At 40.6% G+C, this 19,579-nt stretch overlaps 1 protein-coding gene across 1 annotated transcript in view; it reads left to right on the top strand.

Moving 5' to 3' along the window:
- LOC102769139 (putative selection and upkeep of intraepithelial T-cells protein 1 homolog) overlaps positions 1–14,239 on the top strand; it is a 49,412-nt gene extending 35,173 nt beyond the window's left edge. Inside the window, exons 6-8 of the mRNA XM_015562240.1 lie at positions 4,581–4,685; positions 10,436–10,558; positions 14,073–14,239. Of these exons, the coding sequence (XP_015417726.1) occupies positions 4,581–4,685; positions 10,436–10,558; positions 14,073–14,089 (245 nt within the window). The 3' untranslated portion in view covers positions 14,090–14,239. The remainder of the gene's footprint in view (positions 1–4,580; positions 4,686–10,435; positions 10,559–14,072) is intronic.
- Positions 14,240–19,579: the final 5,340 nt, after the last annotated feature.

The following is a 19,579-nucleotide window of genomic DNA, read 5'->3' as shown; positions in this document are numbered from 1 at the left end:
GCTTCTTTGAATGTTCAGTAAAACTCCCCTGTGAAGCTTTCTGGTCCAGGGCTTATGTTTGCTGGAAGCTTTTTGATTACTGTTTCAATTTCATCAGTAGTTAATGGCCTATACATGTTTTTTGATTCTTCATGATTGAGTTTTGGAAGCTTGTATTTTTCTTGGAATGTGTCCATTTCGTTGAGGTTGCCCAGTTTGTTGGAGTAGAGAACAATCCTTTGTATATCAGTGGGGTCAGTTGTTACTTCACCTCTTTCATTCTTTATTTGGGTCCTCTCTCTTTGTTTCTTAGTGAGCCTGGCTAGAGGTTCATCAATCTTATTTATCCTTTCAAAGAAACCAGCTCTTGGTTTCATTGATCTTTTGTATTGTTTTTTTGGTCTCTATTTTGTTTATTTCTGCTCTGATCTTTATTATTTCCTTCCTTCTGGATCCTGTGGGCTTTTCTTGTTGCTCGCTTTCTAATTCTTTAAGTTGCAAGGTTAGATACCAGTTTTCTTGTGTTTTGTTTGTTTGTTTGTTTTTGAGGTAGGACTGTAGAGTTATGAACTTCCCTCTCAGGACTGCTTTCATTGTGTCCCATAGATTTTGGATTGTTGTGTTTTCATTGTCATTTGTTTCCAGGATGCTTTTTATTTCTTCTTTGATCTCTTTGGTAATTGAATCATTGTTTAATAGCATGCTATTTAGCCTCCAAGTGTTTGATATTTTTTTATTGTTTTTATTGACCAGAGTTATATCTTCTTGTTGAATTGCTCCCTTTAGTATTATGTAGTGGCCTTCCTTATCTCATGTTATGGCCTTTACTTTGAGGTCCATTTTGTCAGATATAAGAATCGCAACCCCAGCTTTTTTCTCATTTCCATTTGCCTGAAAAACTTTTTTCTATTCCTTCACCTTCAGTCTGTGTGAATCCTTTGTTTTGAGGTGGGTCTCTTGGAGACAACAAATATATGGATCATGTTTTCTTATCCATTCAGCTACCCTATGTCTTTTGATTGGAGCATTTAATCCATTTACATTTAATGTTATTATTGATAAATACTTGTTTGTCATCATTTTTATTCTTAATGTTTGTGTTTCTTCTTGTCTTTCTGTTTCTTCTTTTTACAGAAGTCCCTTTAGCATTTCTTGCATTGCTGTCTTGGTGGTAATAAACTCTCTTAGCCCTGTTTTGTCTGTGAAGCTCCTGATTCCACCTTCAATTTTGAATGATAGCTTTGCTGGGTAGAGTATGCTTGGATTCAGTCTCTTGCTTTGCATGACTTTGTATATGTCATTCCATTCCTTTCTGGCCTGGTGTGTTTCTGTTGATGGTGTTCTTTATTGCAGCTATGTTGTTCTTCATTTCCTCTTGGTTCCTTTTCATGTTGGTGACATTCTCAGTCAGCTCCTTATAATTCTCATTGAGTTGTGTGTATTTGTCATCCAGCCATTTGAGCATCCTTATAACCATTACTCTGAATTCTTCCTCTCACTTGTTACTAGCCTCCAGTTCATTTAACTCCCTTTCTGGTGATTTGTCTTTTTCTTTCCTTTGGGGATTGGTTTTTTGTCTTCCCATGTTTTGCTGTAACTTTTTAATTGTAGATCCAATTGCTTTGCTACTTTGGTTCTTTTGGGGATGGTGCTACTAGTGTGATCTCTAAGGGCACCAGGGCTTGGTAATCTAGTGTAGCTCCTTACTTGAGCTATTTGGGTTCTCTTAATGTAGGCCTGCGAGCTGGAAAGGCACTACTGCTGTGTCTAGAAGTCAGCAGCCATGGAGGGGGGTGCCCCAATTTTTGCTGTTTTGTGCCCTTGATTGAAATCGCATGTGCCCAGTGGGGACTCACAGTGGTACCCAGGAGCCATCTGTTTGGGTGGTGAGGCTCAGAAGGCCTGCACTCTGGAAAAGCATAACTGTGGTATACAGAGTTCTGTAGTTGTGAGCAGACTCAGCTTTTGCTGCTGCCTCCGTGGTTGGATATGCATGCCCCCAGTGGCGGCTCCCAGGGACACCTGCGGTGCATTTGCCAGCAGGATGTACTGACGCACTCTGAAGGTCCCTGGCACTGAAGCCACACGATTGCAGTGTCTGTAGGCAGGTGTCCCAGATGAGGGAATTCAGAGTTTCTATAGCCCAGCAGTGTGACCCTGTTTGTATAAGTTTGTGCCCATTGGGGGCTCACAGCGGCGCCCAAGGGCTGCCTATGGAGTGGTACGCTTGGGAGGCCTATGTGCTGAAAAAGCATGTGACTGTAGTGTCCAGATTTCTGCATCTGTGGGGTGGGAAAACTCAGTTTTTGCTGCTGCGCCTGTGGTGGTGGCTCACAGGGGCACCCACGGTGTGTTTGCCAGCATGGCGCACTGAAGCACTCTGATGATCCCTGGCACTGAAACCGTGCAATTGAGGTGTCTGCGGGCAGGTATCCAGGATGAGTGAATTCAGAATTTCAACTGCCAGGTGAGTGCATTCCTGTTTGTCCACGATCACACCCAGTGGGGGCTAACAGCTGCTCCCAAGAGTGCCCTGTGGGTCGATGGCTCAGGGGGCCTGCTCCCTGGAAATGTGTGATTGTGGCAGTGTGTTTGCCAGCGCAGAGCTCTGATACACTCTGAGGGGCCCTGGTGCTGAAGTTGCACAGCTGGGGTGTCTGTGGGCAGTTATTCAGGAAGAGGGAATTCAGAATTTCTACTGCGGGGCAGCTCATCCTTATCTGTACAAAATCACACCCAGCAGGGGCTCACAGTGGCTCCCAAGAGCTGCCTATGGAGTGGTGTGCCCAGGAGGCCTGGGCACCGGAGACACGTGTCTGTGGTATCCAGCTGGGGAAGGGGGAAGTTGCACTTACTGCTGCAGGAGTGGTGCACCCTTGGAGGTGGAGGTCCTAGGGTCCGTGGGTCTACAGGTGGGGCAGCAGGATTTTGGCTGGAGTGCCTGCCGGGTCGTGGGCAGTGTCCAAGGCCTGTCTGGGTGGTGGTGCTGATGAGTTCCTAGAAGTGGCCATTCTCCCCTTCAAGATGGTGTGGGTTCCGTGCCTGAGTCCCGCAGTCTGGAGAGTGCCTGCTTCGGTGGTAGTCTCTCTCTGTCCAAAAGGGCTTGGTCTGCCAGCCCCTGCTGCTCCTGCTGTATTTAACTGTCCCTCACTCACTCACACACACACCACACGCACCCACACACTCTCCTTTTATCCCCTCACTCACGCACTTCCTCTCCCTCATTTCTGTCCTGCCAGCCGCCATCTTTTTTGAGTCTTGCTTTGAATATTTCTTGCAAATTCTTCCTGGCCTGCAAAGTTTCTTTTGAGAAATCATCTGAATGTCTTATGGAAGCTCCCTTGTAGGTAACTTATTACTTTTCTTTTGTTGCTTTTAAGATACTCTCTTTGTCTTTAACCTTTTGCATTTTAATTGAAATGTGTCTTGGTGTGGGCCTCTTTAGGTTCATCTTGTTTGGGATTCTGTACAAAATAGAAACAAAAACCACATTTCCTTCTGGATTTTCTCTGTCCTAAGCCAAGTATTTATAGTTATTTTCTTTGCAATATATGTCTTAGAATTACTCAATAATCTTGTCATTTTCCTCTAGGAATGTTATGAATCAGCAAGTGAAACTTTTCTTTATATAGCTTGATATAGGAAATTATTCTATATAATAAAAGCCAAATATGCTAAGTTTCCAGTCGTCCAGTCATCTGTTCAACCAATCAAAGTGTAATATGCTAGTGATATGCTAAGGCCGCTCAACCACTCACTATGACATGCCCTGATCACCAGGGGGCAGACGCTCCAACCAGTAGGTTAGCTTGCTGCTGGGGTCTGGGCCAATCGGGACTGAGCAAGATGGGCCAGACACATCCTGGAGGCCTCCCGCGGTCCCTCCCTGGCTGGCCAACCTCCTGCATCCCTCCCTGGCCCCATTTGTGCACTGGTGGGGTTCTTCAGCCTGGCCTGTGCCTTCTTACAATCCAGGACCCCTCAGGGTATGTCAGAGAGCTGGTTTTGGCCTGATCCCACAGGCCAGGCCGAAGGACCCCACTGGTGCACAAATTCATGCACTGGACCTCTAGTAGTTTAATAAGAAGGTTTTCCAGCCTTGAAATGATATTTCTCACATTTCAGTAAGCTCCCTAGAAAATAATATTGAAGTAAAGATTGTCTGAATAGCAGGGATGCTGTGGAGCAGAGCCTTGCATTATAACTTAAGGCCTTTACATTTATAAAATTCTTGGCTTCCAGGACACTTTTGTTGTCTGAACTAACACAGAGGTTCCCAACACTAGTATTTTGTTGGTTCCATAAACTTTAGGCCCTTAAGTATTTACAGATTATAGTGACCAGGGCCCTACTCTTTCTAGATCTTATTTCCAGTCTGATTACATGCTGCACAAAATGGGGAGAAGTAAGAAGAGGTCATTCTTCCTAACCCTGCTCTGTCCCTAGCCTAAATGCCTGAGCTCTGACAGAGGTTGAATAACTCTAAGTAGACATAGCATTGAGACCTTTAAAAATTTTTCCTGTATCCAGGGATACATTGTTGTTATTCCACTCTATCCCTAAATTCCTCCTTCTTAATTCTCTCTTTGACTCTTTTTCAGATATACAAAAAAAATGGCACATTTTTTTTAAATGTGTGTTGGAGTGTTTACCATTCCTGATGCATGCTAGCATCTTTCCTGTTTACTGGCTTCTGCGGGATAAAGGTAAGTGAAACTAGAAAAGTGATATTTTTTAGGCCATCTCTTCTTTGGCTGGTACCCTCTTCACTAGGAGGTATTTTCATAAAGCTGAGTGACCTTTAAAGCAACAGCTGGAAGAGGACTCTGAGTTCAGGTGACATCTAAAAGTCTTCAGATTCTGTTCCCTGAACTGTTAGAGGCCCAGAGTTTTAGGCTGTACTGATGGTGTCTGTCTGCCACTACTCATGGTGATAGTTGCTTGTGCACCAAGGGAAAAGACACATTCCTTCAGATCTTATGGACATTTCATTCAAAATTATGAAGTCCAGACACTCATTTACAAAACACAATTACTGATGTCACCTATAGGTTGGCTTTAAACCCATGATTCAAAACATTTTTGAATTATGGATCTTTGAAAAATGAATTAAAAAAATCTAAACTCATAATTTTACTTATTTTATTTCCTATTCAGTTTCAAAACTATTGAAAGCTATCATTTTGCCTATATACTTAGATGCTATTTAGAACTGTAATTATAGTATATCATGTACCTTATTATGATAGTATCTGAAAATTAGCAATATCTTTCATTCACTTGCAGTTACTGGGAATTATGTACATAAGACAATGACAAGGTAAACAAAAGGATCACTTTATTATTTAGGAGGGATTTTTCAAAACTATTACTGAACTGGCGCCAAACAAAGCTCATTACATATATTTGCATCTCCAGTTACAAACCCAACCCTCAAATCTTAACAAACAAATGGGCCGAGAAGACAACCCAATCAAAGTTAACTAGAAAGTAGTAATATGTAAGAATGTATAAGATGGCATTCTTTTTCCAACAGTATGGGGAAATCTGAACACCCCAAACAACTCTCTGATAACAATATATGTGTTGCAACAACTATCTATCTATCTATCTATCTATCTATCTATCTATCATCTATTAAAAATCTATATTTATCTACCAACCATTATTTGGAATATTTAACAAATAATATTCTCAACCTGAAAATCTCTATTTACCTTTAAAGATACAGATTTCATGCCATCTCTTCTGAGAAGCTACATTCTGCTTCCATTTATTTCAACATCCTTTTATAAATAATATAAGTTGGATTATTTTGTCTTCCAACAAGTCTATTCTCTCAAAGATTGTGAACTCCAAAAGGGCATTTGATGACTCCATAGGTCACAGAGCTTCATGACCTCTTTCCAAATGAAACAATCCTTGTGTGCTGAGCAAGTGAGAGAAGAGAGAACTGCATGCACACAGCTGCTGTGTGCTTTACATACACTGACTATTCAGCCTTCACAAAATGTGAAGTGCATAGTAGTCCCATTTTACAGATGAAGAAACTACATCTTGAGCTTTACCCAAAGCACAGAATTCTCCAATTTTTTATTTGTTTTCAAAAATTTGATTTTTTAAAAATAGATTTTTGTTAATTTGGGGGAGGAGGGAAGAGGGAGAGGAGGAGACATCAATGATGAGAGAGAATCATTGATCTCTGCCCATGACCGGGAGTTGAACTGTGACCTCCTGATTTATGGGTAGATGCTCAGCCACTGAGTCATACTGGCCAGACCAAAACATTTGATTTTTTAATTGTAATGATTAAACTGATGAAGTAAATTTTATTATTGTAAATGTCAATTATAAATAAAGAGTCTTAACATTAAAACTGATTTATTTTTAGCATGATAAACAATTTCTTCAAAAATATTTCAAGCAAACCATTTTGTGTGATATGATGTATTTTTAAATAACTTTCGTATATATTTATCACCCAAATGATGTAACTATGACATTTTATTAGTTTATCATTCTTTGATATGCTGTAGATATTGGGAGGTTTTATTAGAATATCCCAGCTACTTATGTAACAGTGAAAAGTGGAAAGTGGAATGAGATTCAGGTATATGTCAAGCTCACTACTAGGGAGATTTGAAACTTTGATGGGGAAAAGGGTAAATAATTCTTGTAAAATACCACATTTGAAGTTGCAATTGAAAGTAACAAATGTGTGATGACACATTTCCTTCCCTGTTCCCTCAGAGTAGCAATACAAAGAGCAAAAGTTATGCTATATAGATATCACCTCCAAGGGAATGTATTTTATGATACTGTTTTTAGAGAACAAAGGGAGATGGTAAAATGTTGCATAACTGAATTGAAGGTCAAAATCTTAAAGCACTCTGTTGATATAATACAGCAAGGTGTGAAGAAAAAAAAGACAAAGAAAAACTGGTTAGCAAACATTGTAATCCAGATTTCTATTCCTTAGTGAAAAAAATACCCTTGTAAAATATTAAGATCAGGATATAATCAAGCTAAATCATCACCTTCTCACAGTTGCTTTTGTGTAATTGCTAATTTCTAGAATGTAGGATATTCTGGGATTGTTACATTGGTATATGTGCAAAGTTTATTTTTATGAAACAGAAATACTCAAATCAGTTCACAAGATACATGCACAATAAATAATATTTAGAGTAAGAAAAAAAGTATCTGGAACACCTTATTGTTTAACTCCATGGAGTTATAAACTATGGTTATTAGAGATTGTAATTCTATGTTATTTAAGCCTCATACAAGATTATTATAATTACTAGTGGCCCGGTGCATGAAATTCATGCACAGGGGTGGGGTAAGTTCCTCAACCCAGGCTGCACCCTCTCCAATCTCGGACCCTTCAGGGGATGTCTGACTGCCGGCACTCGGACATCCCTCTCACAATCCGGGACCACTGGCTGCTAACCACTCCCCTGCTGGCCTGATCACCCCCAAGGTTTTTATTAGTATAGATATGACCCTTCACAGAAAATTTCAGTAACCCTGCTTTACAATAAGGGCTTGATGATTGAAACATTGGGTCCAGACACCAAGATTTCCTTTCTTTGAATAGTGGAGGAAATAATTATCTTGTCTAAGTTGCCCTGAACATCAAATGAGATAATGACTTAGAAAAGTATAAAAGCACCATATAAAGACAACTGTCTTTTTCATGTACTGAAAAGACAATAAAGTGGTAAAATGAAAAACACTATTTTTATTCTCCCCTTTCCTTCCTTTACAGCCTTTGTTTAAACTGAAATTTATAAAAATTTCACTCCTATTATCATTTCTTTACATTCAATATTATTTTGTATTAGTTTCAGGTTTTATATTAGTTACAGAATAGTGGTTAGACAATCATATACTTTACAAAGTGTTCCCCAACATTTCCAGTACCCACCTGGCATCATACCATCATTACAACACTGTTGACTATAGAGCCCTCACAACTGCGTTCTCCACCCTTCCTAAGGGACAGCCATGGAGCAAATAGAATAAATCTCCACATGAGGCTTCCAGCCTCGTTCTCAAGCACCTCTTCACCCTGGATGCTCCACATTCTTTCCTCTACTGCGCTCCCTGCCCGCATTCTTTACTGCCCTCCCTTCTGGGGAGCAGGTGGTAGGCTTCTCACTCACCATGCAGGCACATGCCACAGTGGGGCATGGCGGGAACTGGGGGGTGGGGGGGGAAGGCATGGGCTTGCTTTTGGGCCAAGGCTGGAGCAGGAGTGGCGGTCTCTCAAGTGTACAGGCCGTGGCCAGGCCCAGTTAGCACCGGCCGATTCACGGAACTGCCACAGTGGGGTAACCAGCAATGTGGCACCCCTGCAGTGAGGTAGTGCAGCCCCTCAATCCCTGACTCAGGGTTGCGGGTCTGCGCCACTCCACCTGGGCATCCTTCCATGCAGACAGTCTTAGCCTCTTGTTTCCCGCATCTTGGGGCCACTGCAGATCCTCGCTCTCCTCGGGCGAGGCAGATCCCCTCCTGCCGGACCCCTGCTCTGGCCCGAGCCCCCTCCAGTGCACCCCGCCTTGACGCCGCTCTGTGCCCCTTGGGCTGCCGGCCTCCTGGCCAGCTGCTTCACCAAAGCCACAGCACCTGGGAGCCGCCCCTCAGGCAGGGGCCTGTCTGTGTACCTGTGGAACCCCTGGCTGTGGCTCCGGCTAGCCTTTTCACTGTGGAAGCTTCCTTTTCCTTCAGGGGCTCTCCTCAGACCCCAGGGAGCTTGGCTCCTGTGGCCTTGCCCCTCCGTGGTTCCCTGCAGCCTCCGCTCCACTCGGCTCTCCTGGGCTGCCCACCTGTCAGAATGCTGCCCGGGCGCTCTGCAGTGGGCAGCAGGGTCCTGGGGCAGGGTGTGGGGTATGGGGAGCAGCTCCAGTAAAGTAGTAAACCCTAGGTCTGCATTGGGATTTGGCTGTGGACAATGGGGGGGAGTCTGCCTGGACAGGATGAAATGGAGCTTAGACCTGGAGTGCCGTCCCTGGCCCTGAAGCCATGCCCACCCTGTGAATGGTCATCCTGTTATGGCTTCTGGGCCTAATTTGCATATTACCTCTTTATATATTAAGATTATTTTATATAGCATTATCTCTCTATATAAAAGCCAAGCGACTGGAACAACAGAACAAACAGAACGATTGGAACAACGGTCACTATGATGTGCACTCTGGTGGCCAACATGCTTGATCAGGGCCTTGATCGGTGCCCCCAACCTCCCACAGTCCCTCCCCCCAGCCAGCCCAGCCCCTATGGGCATCCCCACCCTGGTTGGGGGTGAGGCCCCCTGGCCAATCACTAAGTACCCCTCCCCCACCTGATTGGCCCCCATTGGGGCAGGCCTGTCCAGCCAGACCCCACCTGTGCACAAATTTGTGCACTAGGCCTCTAGTTTATTTATATTTATCCATATATTTACAATTTTTTTTTATCTTTATTCTTTCTTGCAAGCCAGACTTTTTCATATGTGCTATTTCTCATGTTACTTAAAAATTTTTTTTCTGGCCTGCAGATATTTTCTGGATTGTCTCTTTCAATTTTTGAAATATATATGGGTATTTTATAAGATTTTATCTTTTAATTGGAATATCTAAACTTGTTTCTGATTTCTGATGAATGTTGTCTTTATAGTTCCAATTCATTTAGCATATATTTAATAAGGGCTTACTATGTGCCAGGCACATTTCTAAATACTGGGGATTCAACAATGAACAAAATATTAAAAGGCCCTGATCTTCTGGAGCTTACATTTTAGTGATCATGTTTTACATTAATGAAATGAAAACTACCATGTCTAACTTCTGTCTAGTCCTTCTATGGCCTCATCACAATAAAAGAATTTTACAGTCTTGAATTTAGTATCATGGCTCCTTTACCTTCGTTTGTCCATTTGTTACTTCAGTGGATTGAATTTGAGCTCTTTCAATATCATGGTCATATCCAGTACACATTGCATATTCAAATTTAGTCTTCCACCACTGAGCTGCAATTACAGACAATTTTGTTTTATCAAAATGCTCAGATGTTCAATTTATTATCTCTGTGATGCTTCTAGAACATTTTGCCTCTGCAGCTCCTAACCAAGGGTATGAAAACAAATGAGAGTGTGTTCTCAGTTACCTATGGATACATGAGTAGACACCTCATGGTGTGCACTCATGGCTCAGCCCAAATTCCATGCACCCTCTGGCTCATCTAAACTACCAAGTCTTATCCCATCATAATGCCTGGAGTCGCTATCTCAAATCAGGTCCAGGAAACACACACACAAGTAAATGAGGGCTAGAAGGCAGATTTTCCTTTGTCAGTGCTCCTCCTTCCCCTTGTTAAGTGGGATATGTTTTCTTTATTTGTGCATATTTTCCAGTCTCTATTTGGTTTTGTTTAAAATATATACACATATATTTTAAATTTTTCTCTTTTCCAGACTCTGTTTTGGATGGCCTAGCCCCATTTTATAGTACTTGGATGTGTGATATGTGTTTGATCCTGGGTTCACTGATGGCATTTTTCACCCTACTCATTTTTGGTCTCCTTTATACCCTGAAAGGTAAGCGAGATGGCGAGGGTGGGAGCTCTGATGATATTATCACCTACTAGAGGCCTGGTGCATGAAATTCGTGCATGGGGTGGAGGGTGTGTCCCTCAGCCCAACCTGCACCCTCTCCAATCTGGGACCCCTAGAGGGATGTCTGACTGCCCACTGGGATTGGGCCTAAATGGCAGTTGGACATCCCTCTCACAATCCAGGACTGCTGGCTCCCAACTGCTCTCCTGCCTGTCTGCCTGATTGCCCCTCACCTCTTCTGCCTGCCAGTCTGATCACCCCCTAACCACTTCCCTGCCAGCCTGATTACCCCAAACTGCCCTCCCTGCCAGCCCAATTGCCCCTAACTACCCTCCCCTGCAGGCCTCACCCCCCCAACTGCCCTCCCCTCTTGGCCATCTTGTGGCGGCCATCTTGTGTCCACATGGGGACGGCCATCTTGTGTGTTGGCATGATGGTCAATTTGCATATTTAACTTTTATTAGATAGGATACCTCCACCTGAATCCCTTGTGTGGTTAACCTGCACTCTGAAAATTCTGTTATAAGGTCAAATAAGCTTATCCACATTTTTCTTCTACATCAGCAAGCAGAATGGGAACATTAGCAATTACCTCATGCCTTGTTAAATGCTCATCCCATTACATTACCAAGTCCTCCTTCGCTGATAGAACACATTCGTGTGGGAATGGAGGCTTTACCATTTACATCACAGACTGGGTAGTACCAGAGAAAGACCTCAGCCCAACCATGCCTAGCTGGTGACCAATTAATTGTAGAAAGTTTGCTGCAGATTCACAAGGAAGGTTCCCTTTGACATTTTGGTGGAACTCTTCCTTCAACTAAAACTTATGATATGGTAATGAAGGCACATGTATAGGGAAGGGTATCATACCATCCATATCATAAGCAATTCCCATGTAAGAGTCAATATAAATAAAAAAAAAAGACAGATGTAATAGGCTAAGAGCCAGAGCAACCAATGAAAACATATTTTATACTTTTTTGAGTGCTGTGGCTCCAAATCCTAATTAATTATTTAATCATTTTTCTTGTCTCAGACTAATAAAGGGTGTCCCAAAATTCATGCAAGAAGTAATTTTGATAGAAGACACAGGTTTATAATTAAAAATTGCAAATGTTTTATTGATTCATAAAGTATACAGTATAAGGTTATGTATGGAATAGCATATGGGGTAAATGGCCTCCACGGCTTTGCTGGCAAGTACGCACTCTTCTGTTGAAATTTCCCCTGACTGTTTTGCATAAATGTGGCTGAATTTCATTTATGCAGTGCTCAATTTCCTCCTTCAAGGTGTAGGTGGTCGTGGGCTTGTTAGCATAAACCTTAGACTTCAAAAAAACCCAAAGAAAAAAGTCCAACGGCGTTAAATTGCACAATCTGGGCGGCCAATTCTGATCACCAAAATGGGAAATTACATGACCAGGAAATGACTCATGCAGTAATTGAATTGTTTCTCGAGCTGTATGGCATGTGGCACCATTTTGTTGAAACCACATGTCATCCACATCCATATCTTGCAATTTAGGCACAAAAAACTGGATTATCATGTTGTGATAGCTAATGGTGTAAAATTTAAATCTTGTGTGAATTTTGGGACATTCTTTAAATCAATGTAGTCCATTTAGGGACCTGGGGGTCATATAGTGAGAAAGAATAGAGTCTGTATCTAAGCTGCCCTTCCAGACCTGTGAATAAAACTTTGAAAAAAATCCCACTGATTGCAACTTTTCTCATTTTGCTTAAGTTTGGTATTTAGTTTTAGAGGTTTTTTCTATGACGTGGGTCTTAGATCCCTAAATTTTAGTATTTTTTGTAAGCATTTACCCCCATTCTAGTATTGGGAATAGAAAAAGGTGAAGACATTTGGGTAGTTACAGGATCTGAATGCCTGTATCTTATTATTTACTATCCACGTATTACACCAATAATATCCCAAGGGAAATGATGAACATAAACATGGCTAAGGAAATTGCCACTCCTTAGTATTAAAAACTTTCTCTATAAAAGAGTTAACTTCAATAAGTGTATATTGGCCCTACTGCTATTTAAATTTAAGTTAAGCCTCAGACCATAAACTAAAATGGCACCAAATAACTTAGATCTGTAAGTTCAGCGAAGACTTTCCCTTTAACTTGACTATTCCACTGTGAAGGCTGGCTCACACAAATAGGGCAAGATATCAGAAAGGAAATTAGGACAAGGGCATGAAAGGTCGGACAAATGTGTGTTTGCCCCAAGAGAGATTTATATTTAGGGTCTGCTTCCTGCCAGACATGATAATGAAGGCATGAGAACAGGGAGAGGTAGCATACCATCCAATGAGCAATTTCCATGTAGGAGTCCCTGCCAACAGAAAAGAGCAGAAGTAACAGCATAAAAGCCAGAGAAGGGCTGTACTCATTCTAACAGGCTCATTTCATCTCCTTCTTGCCAATGCTCAGAGCTTTCCCTTCTGTCTAAGAAAGAATTAGATAAATTCCAATTGGTCATAATTTGGTGGTGTCCAAATACCCACTACTGCTCTAAGCCCTTGAATTGGGGGGTTTCTTTTATGAAAGGGGCCAAAGTATGTGTCTTGTCCTGGCTTGTTTCTATCTAAGTCAGTGGTTCTCAACCTGTGGGTCACGACCCCTTTGGGGGTCGAATGATCCTTTCACAGGGGTCGCCTAAGACCATCGGAAAACACATATATAATTACATATTGTTTTCATGATTAATCACTATGCTTTAATTATGTTCAATTTGTAACAATGAAAATACATCCTGCATATCAGATATTTACATTACGATTCATAACAGTAGCAAAATTACAGTTATGAAGTAGCAAGGAAAATAATTTTATGGTTGGGGGTCACCACAACATGAGCAACTGTATAAAAGGGTCGCGGCATTAGGAAGGTTGAGAACCACTGATCTAAGTCAAGCAATTGCAAAGCTGTCAGGCTTACTTTTCTAGAATTGCAATGTCAAAGGAATGAGTCATAGCTGTGATATTTGAGTTAACATTTCACTTCCAAACCATTTAACTCCCTTAACAAATGTATTCTAACTATCCCAATGTGGATTTGAACTACATTTGTCTTAGGAGAGACTCCACTCCCTTAGCTAAATGATAGACTTCAGGTTTATAGTAGGCAGTGCTCAAATTTTGTGACTTGTGTGATATTTAAGCCAAAATCTTTGCTTCTCTGTATATATCTCTTCATCCACTCAAAGTTCTTGAATGATACATGTAATTTACATTAAAATGATTGTTGATATTGGTTTCTGCTATAGAATTTAACCCTAAAAAGCATTACAATCAAAGACATTCGTTTCTTTCTCCAATTTTATTCTGTCTATAAAATGTAAATTTTGATCTTGATTTTCATTGTCCTGTGAATGTCAGTGAGTACCATCATGGCCTCTGATGTGCACTCCTCCCCATATCTTAAGTTTAACTAGACTTGAATCCATGTACCTTCAATAACAAGAGTCACTGCTTCCCTAACAGATATTTCACAAGAATGAACATCTGACTACTCATCTGAAACACAGGATACTTGAGGACAGTAGAACCAGCAATGTAAACTTTGAGGAGAAGGCATTTTGGACCAAGGACCCATACTTTTGTACAGAGCCAAATAATTACAATGAATGAGAGCAAAATAAAAAAATTCATAGATATTTTGTAGTCTTTCAGTATATTTATTACATATGTATTTTCCTTGCAAATTTACATGAGAAATTACCTAGGCCAAATGTAATCACACCATAATTAACATCTCAAGCAACAGAATGCCTATATGTAGAAAAACTGATAAGCTAAGAAACAAATAAATGTACATAAAATCCTGCAATAATTCCAATGTACCATAATCAGCTATATAAATGGACTTAAATCTCTGATTTTTAAACTGAGACTAAAATTTGATAAAATTACAAAATAAAAGATTTGTGATTCATGACATAGGCTGTGATGATTACTTAATTTTATGTGTCAACTTACTCATAGAGAGAGAACAGCTGTCAAAGGGTAGGGGTGTTGCAGAGCTGAGTGAAGAGGTGAAGGGATTAAACAACAACAAAAGAAACCAACGCATACACAGACAACAGCACAGTGATTACCACAGGGAAAGGGGGGTGGGAAAAGAAAGAAAAGGATATGGGGGGTAAATGGTGATGGAAGGAGACTCGACTTGGGGTGGTGAACACATAATACAATATATAGATGGTGTATTATAGACCTGTACACCTGAAACCTATATAATTATGGTGATTACCAGAGGAAAAGGGGGGCGGGGGAAGAAAAAAAAGGGTATAAGGGGAGTAAATGGTGATGGAAGGAGACCTGACTTATGGTGGTGAACACACAGTGCAATATATAGATAATGTATTATAAAAATGTACACCTAAAATCTATATAATTTTATTAACCAAGTAAAGGCCTGGTGCACAAATTTGTGCACAGCTGGGGTCCGGCCAGCCCAGCCCAATCAGGGCCCATCGGGCAGGACCGTGGGGAGGGGCCATGGGCAATTGGCCAGCTAGCCCCATCCTAGCTTGAACTCCCAGTTGAATTCCTGGTAGAGGGGACAATTTGCATATTAGTCTTTTATTATATAGGAGAACATAACTCCAATAAATTCAATTTTTTAAAAAGAACTGTAAATAAATAACATTTTATGCATCAACTTGTATCTGTGAGGATGTTATTGGAAGAGATTAGCATTTGAATCACTAGGCTGAGTAAAACGGATTGCTCTTACCAATATGGACAGGTAATATCTAATCCAATGAGGGCTCAAATAGAACAAAAAAGTAGAGAAAGAGCAAATTTGTTTTCCCTTTTTGGGTTAGGATGTCCATATTCTCCTTCCCTTGGATATCAGAGCTCCTGGTTCTCAGGCCATTAACCTTGACCTGGGGGTTATGCCATTGGCTTCACTTGTCCTCAGGCCTTCAGACTTTGCTGAATTATACCACCAGCTATCCTGGTATTCTATCTATAAAATGGTAGACCATGGGGTTGTTTTGTTCTTCAAAATCGCCTGCACCAATTTCTGTAATAAATTTTCTGTTTGGTATATTTTTCTGGAGAACTCTGACTAATAAATATGCTTAAAACAATGATAAAAGCAGTTTCAATGTAGAAGGATGGGGAAATAAATACCTAGAAAATAATAGCTGTATAACTACATTATTACTAGTAATTATACAGAAAACTTAATTGCTAGTAAATAATAATAATAGGTGTCAGTGTTTTAAATTTTAGTCATTCTGGTTGGCATGTACTGCTATCTTATTGGGGTAATTTGTATTTCTGTGATGACTACATATATAGCCCAGTGTAAAGTATAGGGGAAAGCAATGCATTTGGACATGATAACAATTGTCTATCTCAGTGCAAAATAATCCAAAGCAATTGTAAGTGTCTGCATAAGACTTTAAGAGAGTGAACCGTTGTACCTTAATCCAAAATACCAGAGAAGGAAAAGGGTGATGTGCACCTAATACCTCAAAGAAATATTTTTTGAGAGTGTGGAGTTTAAATTGCCCATATAAGATAGTTAACTTTTGAGGCTTAGAAAAAAAAGAAAGTACACAAGGGGGACACTGAGTAAAGCTAAGACATAGAGTGTTTGTAACATTGGCTTGTTTTTAAGCAGTCTTGCTTCTCTTCTAAGTTCTTGGTAATTTGAAAAGGTTCACTGTGAGATCTGTATGCTTGGATCAGAACTAGGAACACCCTAATAGGTAGTTCATTGAATGACAGAGTTAAATAAGGTGTGGAGTTTGAGGTGCTGATTCAGCATATTTTGATAGAATTAATCTTAATATAAAAGGTGACAAGGGAACTTGCTCTTCTCTCTCTCTCTCTCTCTCTCTCTCTCTCTCTGTGTGTGTGTGTGTGTGTGTGTGTGTGTTTGCACAAAGAAGAGGTCATAAAAGCACACAGTGAGATATGGTTACCTACAAGCTGGGAAAAGTGGCCTTACTACAAATTCTTGGACTTTTGGCTTCCAGAACTTTCAGAAAATAAATGTTGGTTATTTAAGTCATCTCGTTATGACACCCAAAGCTGACCGATGCATTTCCTCTATAAAACAATAAGTAAACTGGGGAAAAATATGTCTGAAATCAACTTTTATCAGAACTCTGGAATCTAACCAAAAGCTTGCAATAACCATGGAAACAATCAGAAAAAAAATCTGAATTAAGAACAGTGATCTGATACATATAGAGAGGAACCCACATGAATGAGATACTCTCACAAAGATAGAGTGAAACCAATATCTATTCTTATTGCTTCTGACTACTTCAGGATTATTGCTTCTGACCTTGTTGAAGAGACTATATTGCAGAATCTAGGGCCCTTCATCACACTGTTAACATATACATTTGGCTTAGGAGTCAGAGAAGATTTAGGAGAATTTATGGGAAAGTAGAGCAATTGCAGCTCTAACTGCACATTTCCCTTGTAACCCATTTAACCTGAAAACATAAAAGAAAGGGAATTCTGGAAAGTGTATTTCAGCCTAGACAAGTTGAATAATTATAAAGCTATTGCAATGTCCTTAAATCAAAATTTTAATATCTGAGAAAGGACAAAATCATCTGAACGTAAAATAAGAGAAAAAACAGACAATAGAAACAGACCTAACATAGTAATTAAAATAGTAAAACTAGCTGATAAGTTTTAACGAACTATAATTGATTTGTTATAGCATGTGAGGAAGAGCTACATAACATTACCATAGAAGTGGAATCTAAGAAAAATACTTGGTATTTCTAGAAGAATAAAATATAGCTTCTGAACTGAGAAAAGAGATTTTACTTTAGTTTAAGAAGACATTTATAAACACCACGATCTCCTGGCTCTTGAGTCAAATTAAAAGCAAAGTTATACCTTTACCTTCATGTGAAAAGTGCAGTCAATGCCTGAATTTTTGTAAGCCAGTATTTCTGCTTCAAGTTTTCTAATTTTTCAGAAAGCCTATCTCCCTGATAATTTAATGTGGAATCTGAGAGCATCCCTTGGCTAAAATACTGCAGATTCCCACTGTATTTAATAAGATTCAGTAAATTTTCTTGAACAAATTCTCTCCAATCTGTAATATAAAAATAACAATAAGCTAAATTATGCACTGGTTATAATTTGTTGTGTAACTCTTTGTTTAAAGTATTCAATTATTTGCCAATTCAGCCAAATACTTAATAAATATTTTTCCTTATTTATTTATCCAGACACAACTATCTGGAATTTGGTGTGCAGTTTATGTTTTTGTAGATATTATCTATGTGCATGTTTTTATAAGTATATATTTCATATATCATTACTTTATTTTATTTCAAATTTATTCCACTATTACTAATCTTGAATTATTCTTTCTAAGGTGTACTCAGGTTTTAAAATTATCTATTGCTACAGACTGAATGTTTGTTTCCCCCTGTCCTCAAAATTCAACTGTTGAAACCAGATTCCAATGTAATGGTATTTGGAGGTGGGATTTCAGGGTATGAATAGGTCATGATAGTGAAACCTTCATGAATAGTAACATGCCCTTATCAAAGAAGCTCCAGAGAGCTCCCTCAGCCATTCCATCATGTGAGGACACAGCAAAACGACAGTTGTCCATAAACCAGAAAGTCGGCCCTGAGCAGACACTCAATTTATTGGATCCTTGATCTTGAACTTCCCAGAAATTAAGAGAAACTAATTTCTGTTGTTTCTAAGCCACCTGGTCTAAAGCATTTTGTTATAGCAGTCTGGTTGGACTATGGCATCTGCTTAAGATATATGCATGGTATTCAAAGGAAATTTATTTATTTAATAAATTTTATTTCCACCTTGAAAAATAATTTTTTTTTTGTTATTGGTGGGAAGAGGTCCTCCTCATCCCTACCTGTTGCTCAGGGGAGTGGGCTTCTTGCAGTATCCCAAGAAAATGAATTTCCTGAGACTTGCATTAGAGGATGAGATACTGTAGAAAGCGTTACTTCTATGGAATCAAAATCTTGAGTTTCCAAGGTCCTATTTCCCTCAGGCCCCTCAAGGAAGAAGTCCCATTTTGTCTTTAGCAGGTCGAAAATCAGAGCCAGTGTCCAGAGCTTCCATTCCATGTTGGAGCAATCCAATCCAGCATTAAGCTAGCTTAGTTTGTGTTCCCAGTTGCAATCCATCAGTCCATTGCATATGGGGTCCACAGGGCCACATGACTATGAAGGAAACACAGGCGAATGCAACAAAGTAGGAATAAGAGGGTCCCACAAGTCAAAAGCCAAGAGCCCCATAAGCCAAGAGAGAGCCAAGAGCCAATAGTGCTTTTTTTTGTTGTTTGGGAGATTATGTATCCCAAAATTTTCATGGGCTTGCATTAGCTCCACCCACTCTGGCCAAAGATCTTTGTCCCTAGGTTTGATTGACAGAAAATACCAACTTCACTGTGCATGTGTCTATCCCCCTTTGTTGGACGCCTTCCATCAGTGACCTGCAGGGAATGACCAGTGGTGTCCTGAGGAGTGTGAAATTACAGCTTCCTGATGAAGCTGCCTAGATGACATGCCTAAAAAGTCTGTCCTCCCTTCAATCTTTTCCTATTATTAATAACTAGAGGCCAGGTGCACAAATTTGTGCACCAGTGGGGTCCCTCAGTATAGCCTGTGGGGATCTGACCTAAACTGGTAGTCCAATGCCTCCTGCTGCTCCTGCCTGCAACTCCTGATCATCCCTGCCCCACTGTGCCTGCCACCACCACTACTCAGTAGGCTCAGTGCCACTCCACTGAGGTCTCCAAGAACGCACTGACCACCAAGGAGCAGCTCCTGCATTAAGGATCTGCCCCCTGGTGGTCAATACGCATCATAGCCACCAGTCAACCGGTCATTCAATTGTTAGGCCGCTTAGGCTTTTATATATAAAGACTAGAGGCCCGGTGCACAAAAATTTGTGCACTCGGGGGAAAGGGGGGTCCCTCAGACCAGCCTGTGCCCTCTTGCCGTCTGGGACCTCTCGGGAGA

Source organism: Myotis davidii, unplaced genomic scaffold (assembly GCF_000327345.1).
Source record: "Myotis davidii unplaced genomic scaffold, ASM32734v1 scaffold371, whole genome shotgun sequence".
Taxonomy (NCBI): domain Eukaryota; kingdom Metazoa; phylum Chordata; class Mammalia; order Chiroptera; family Vespertilionidae; genus Myotis; species Myotis davidii.
This window is presented reverse-complemented; position numbering and strand designations above follow the sequence as displayed.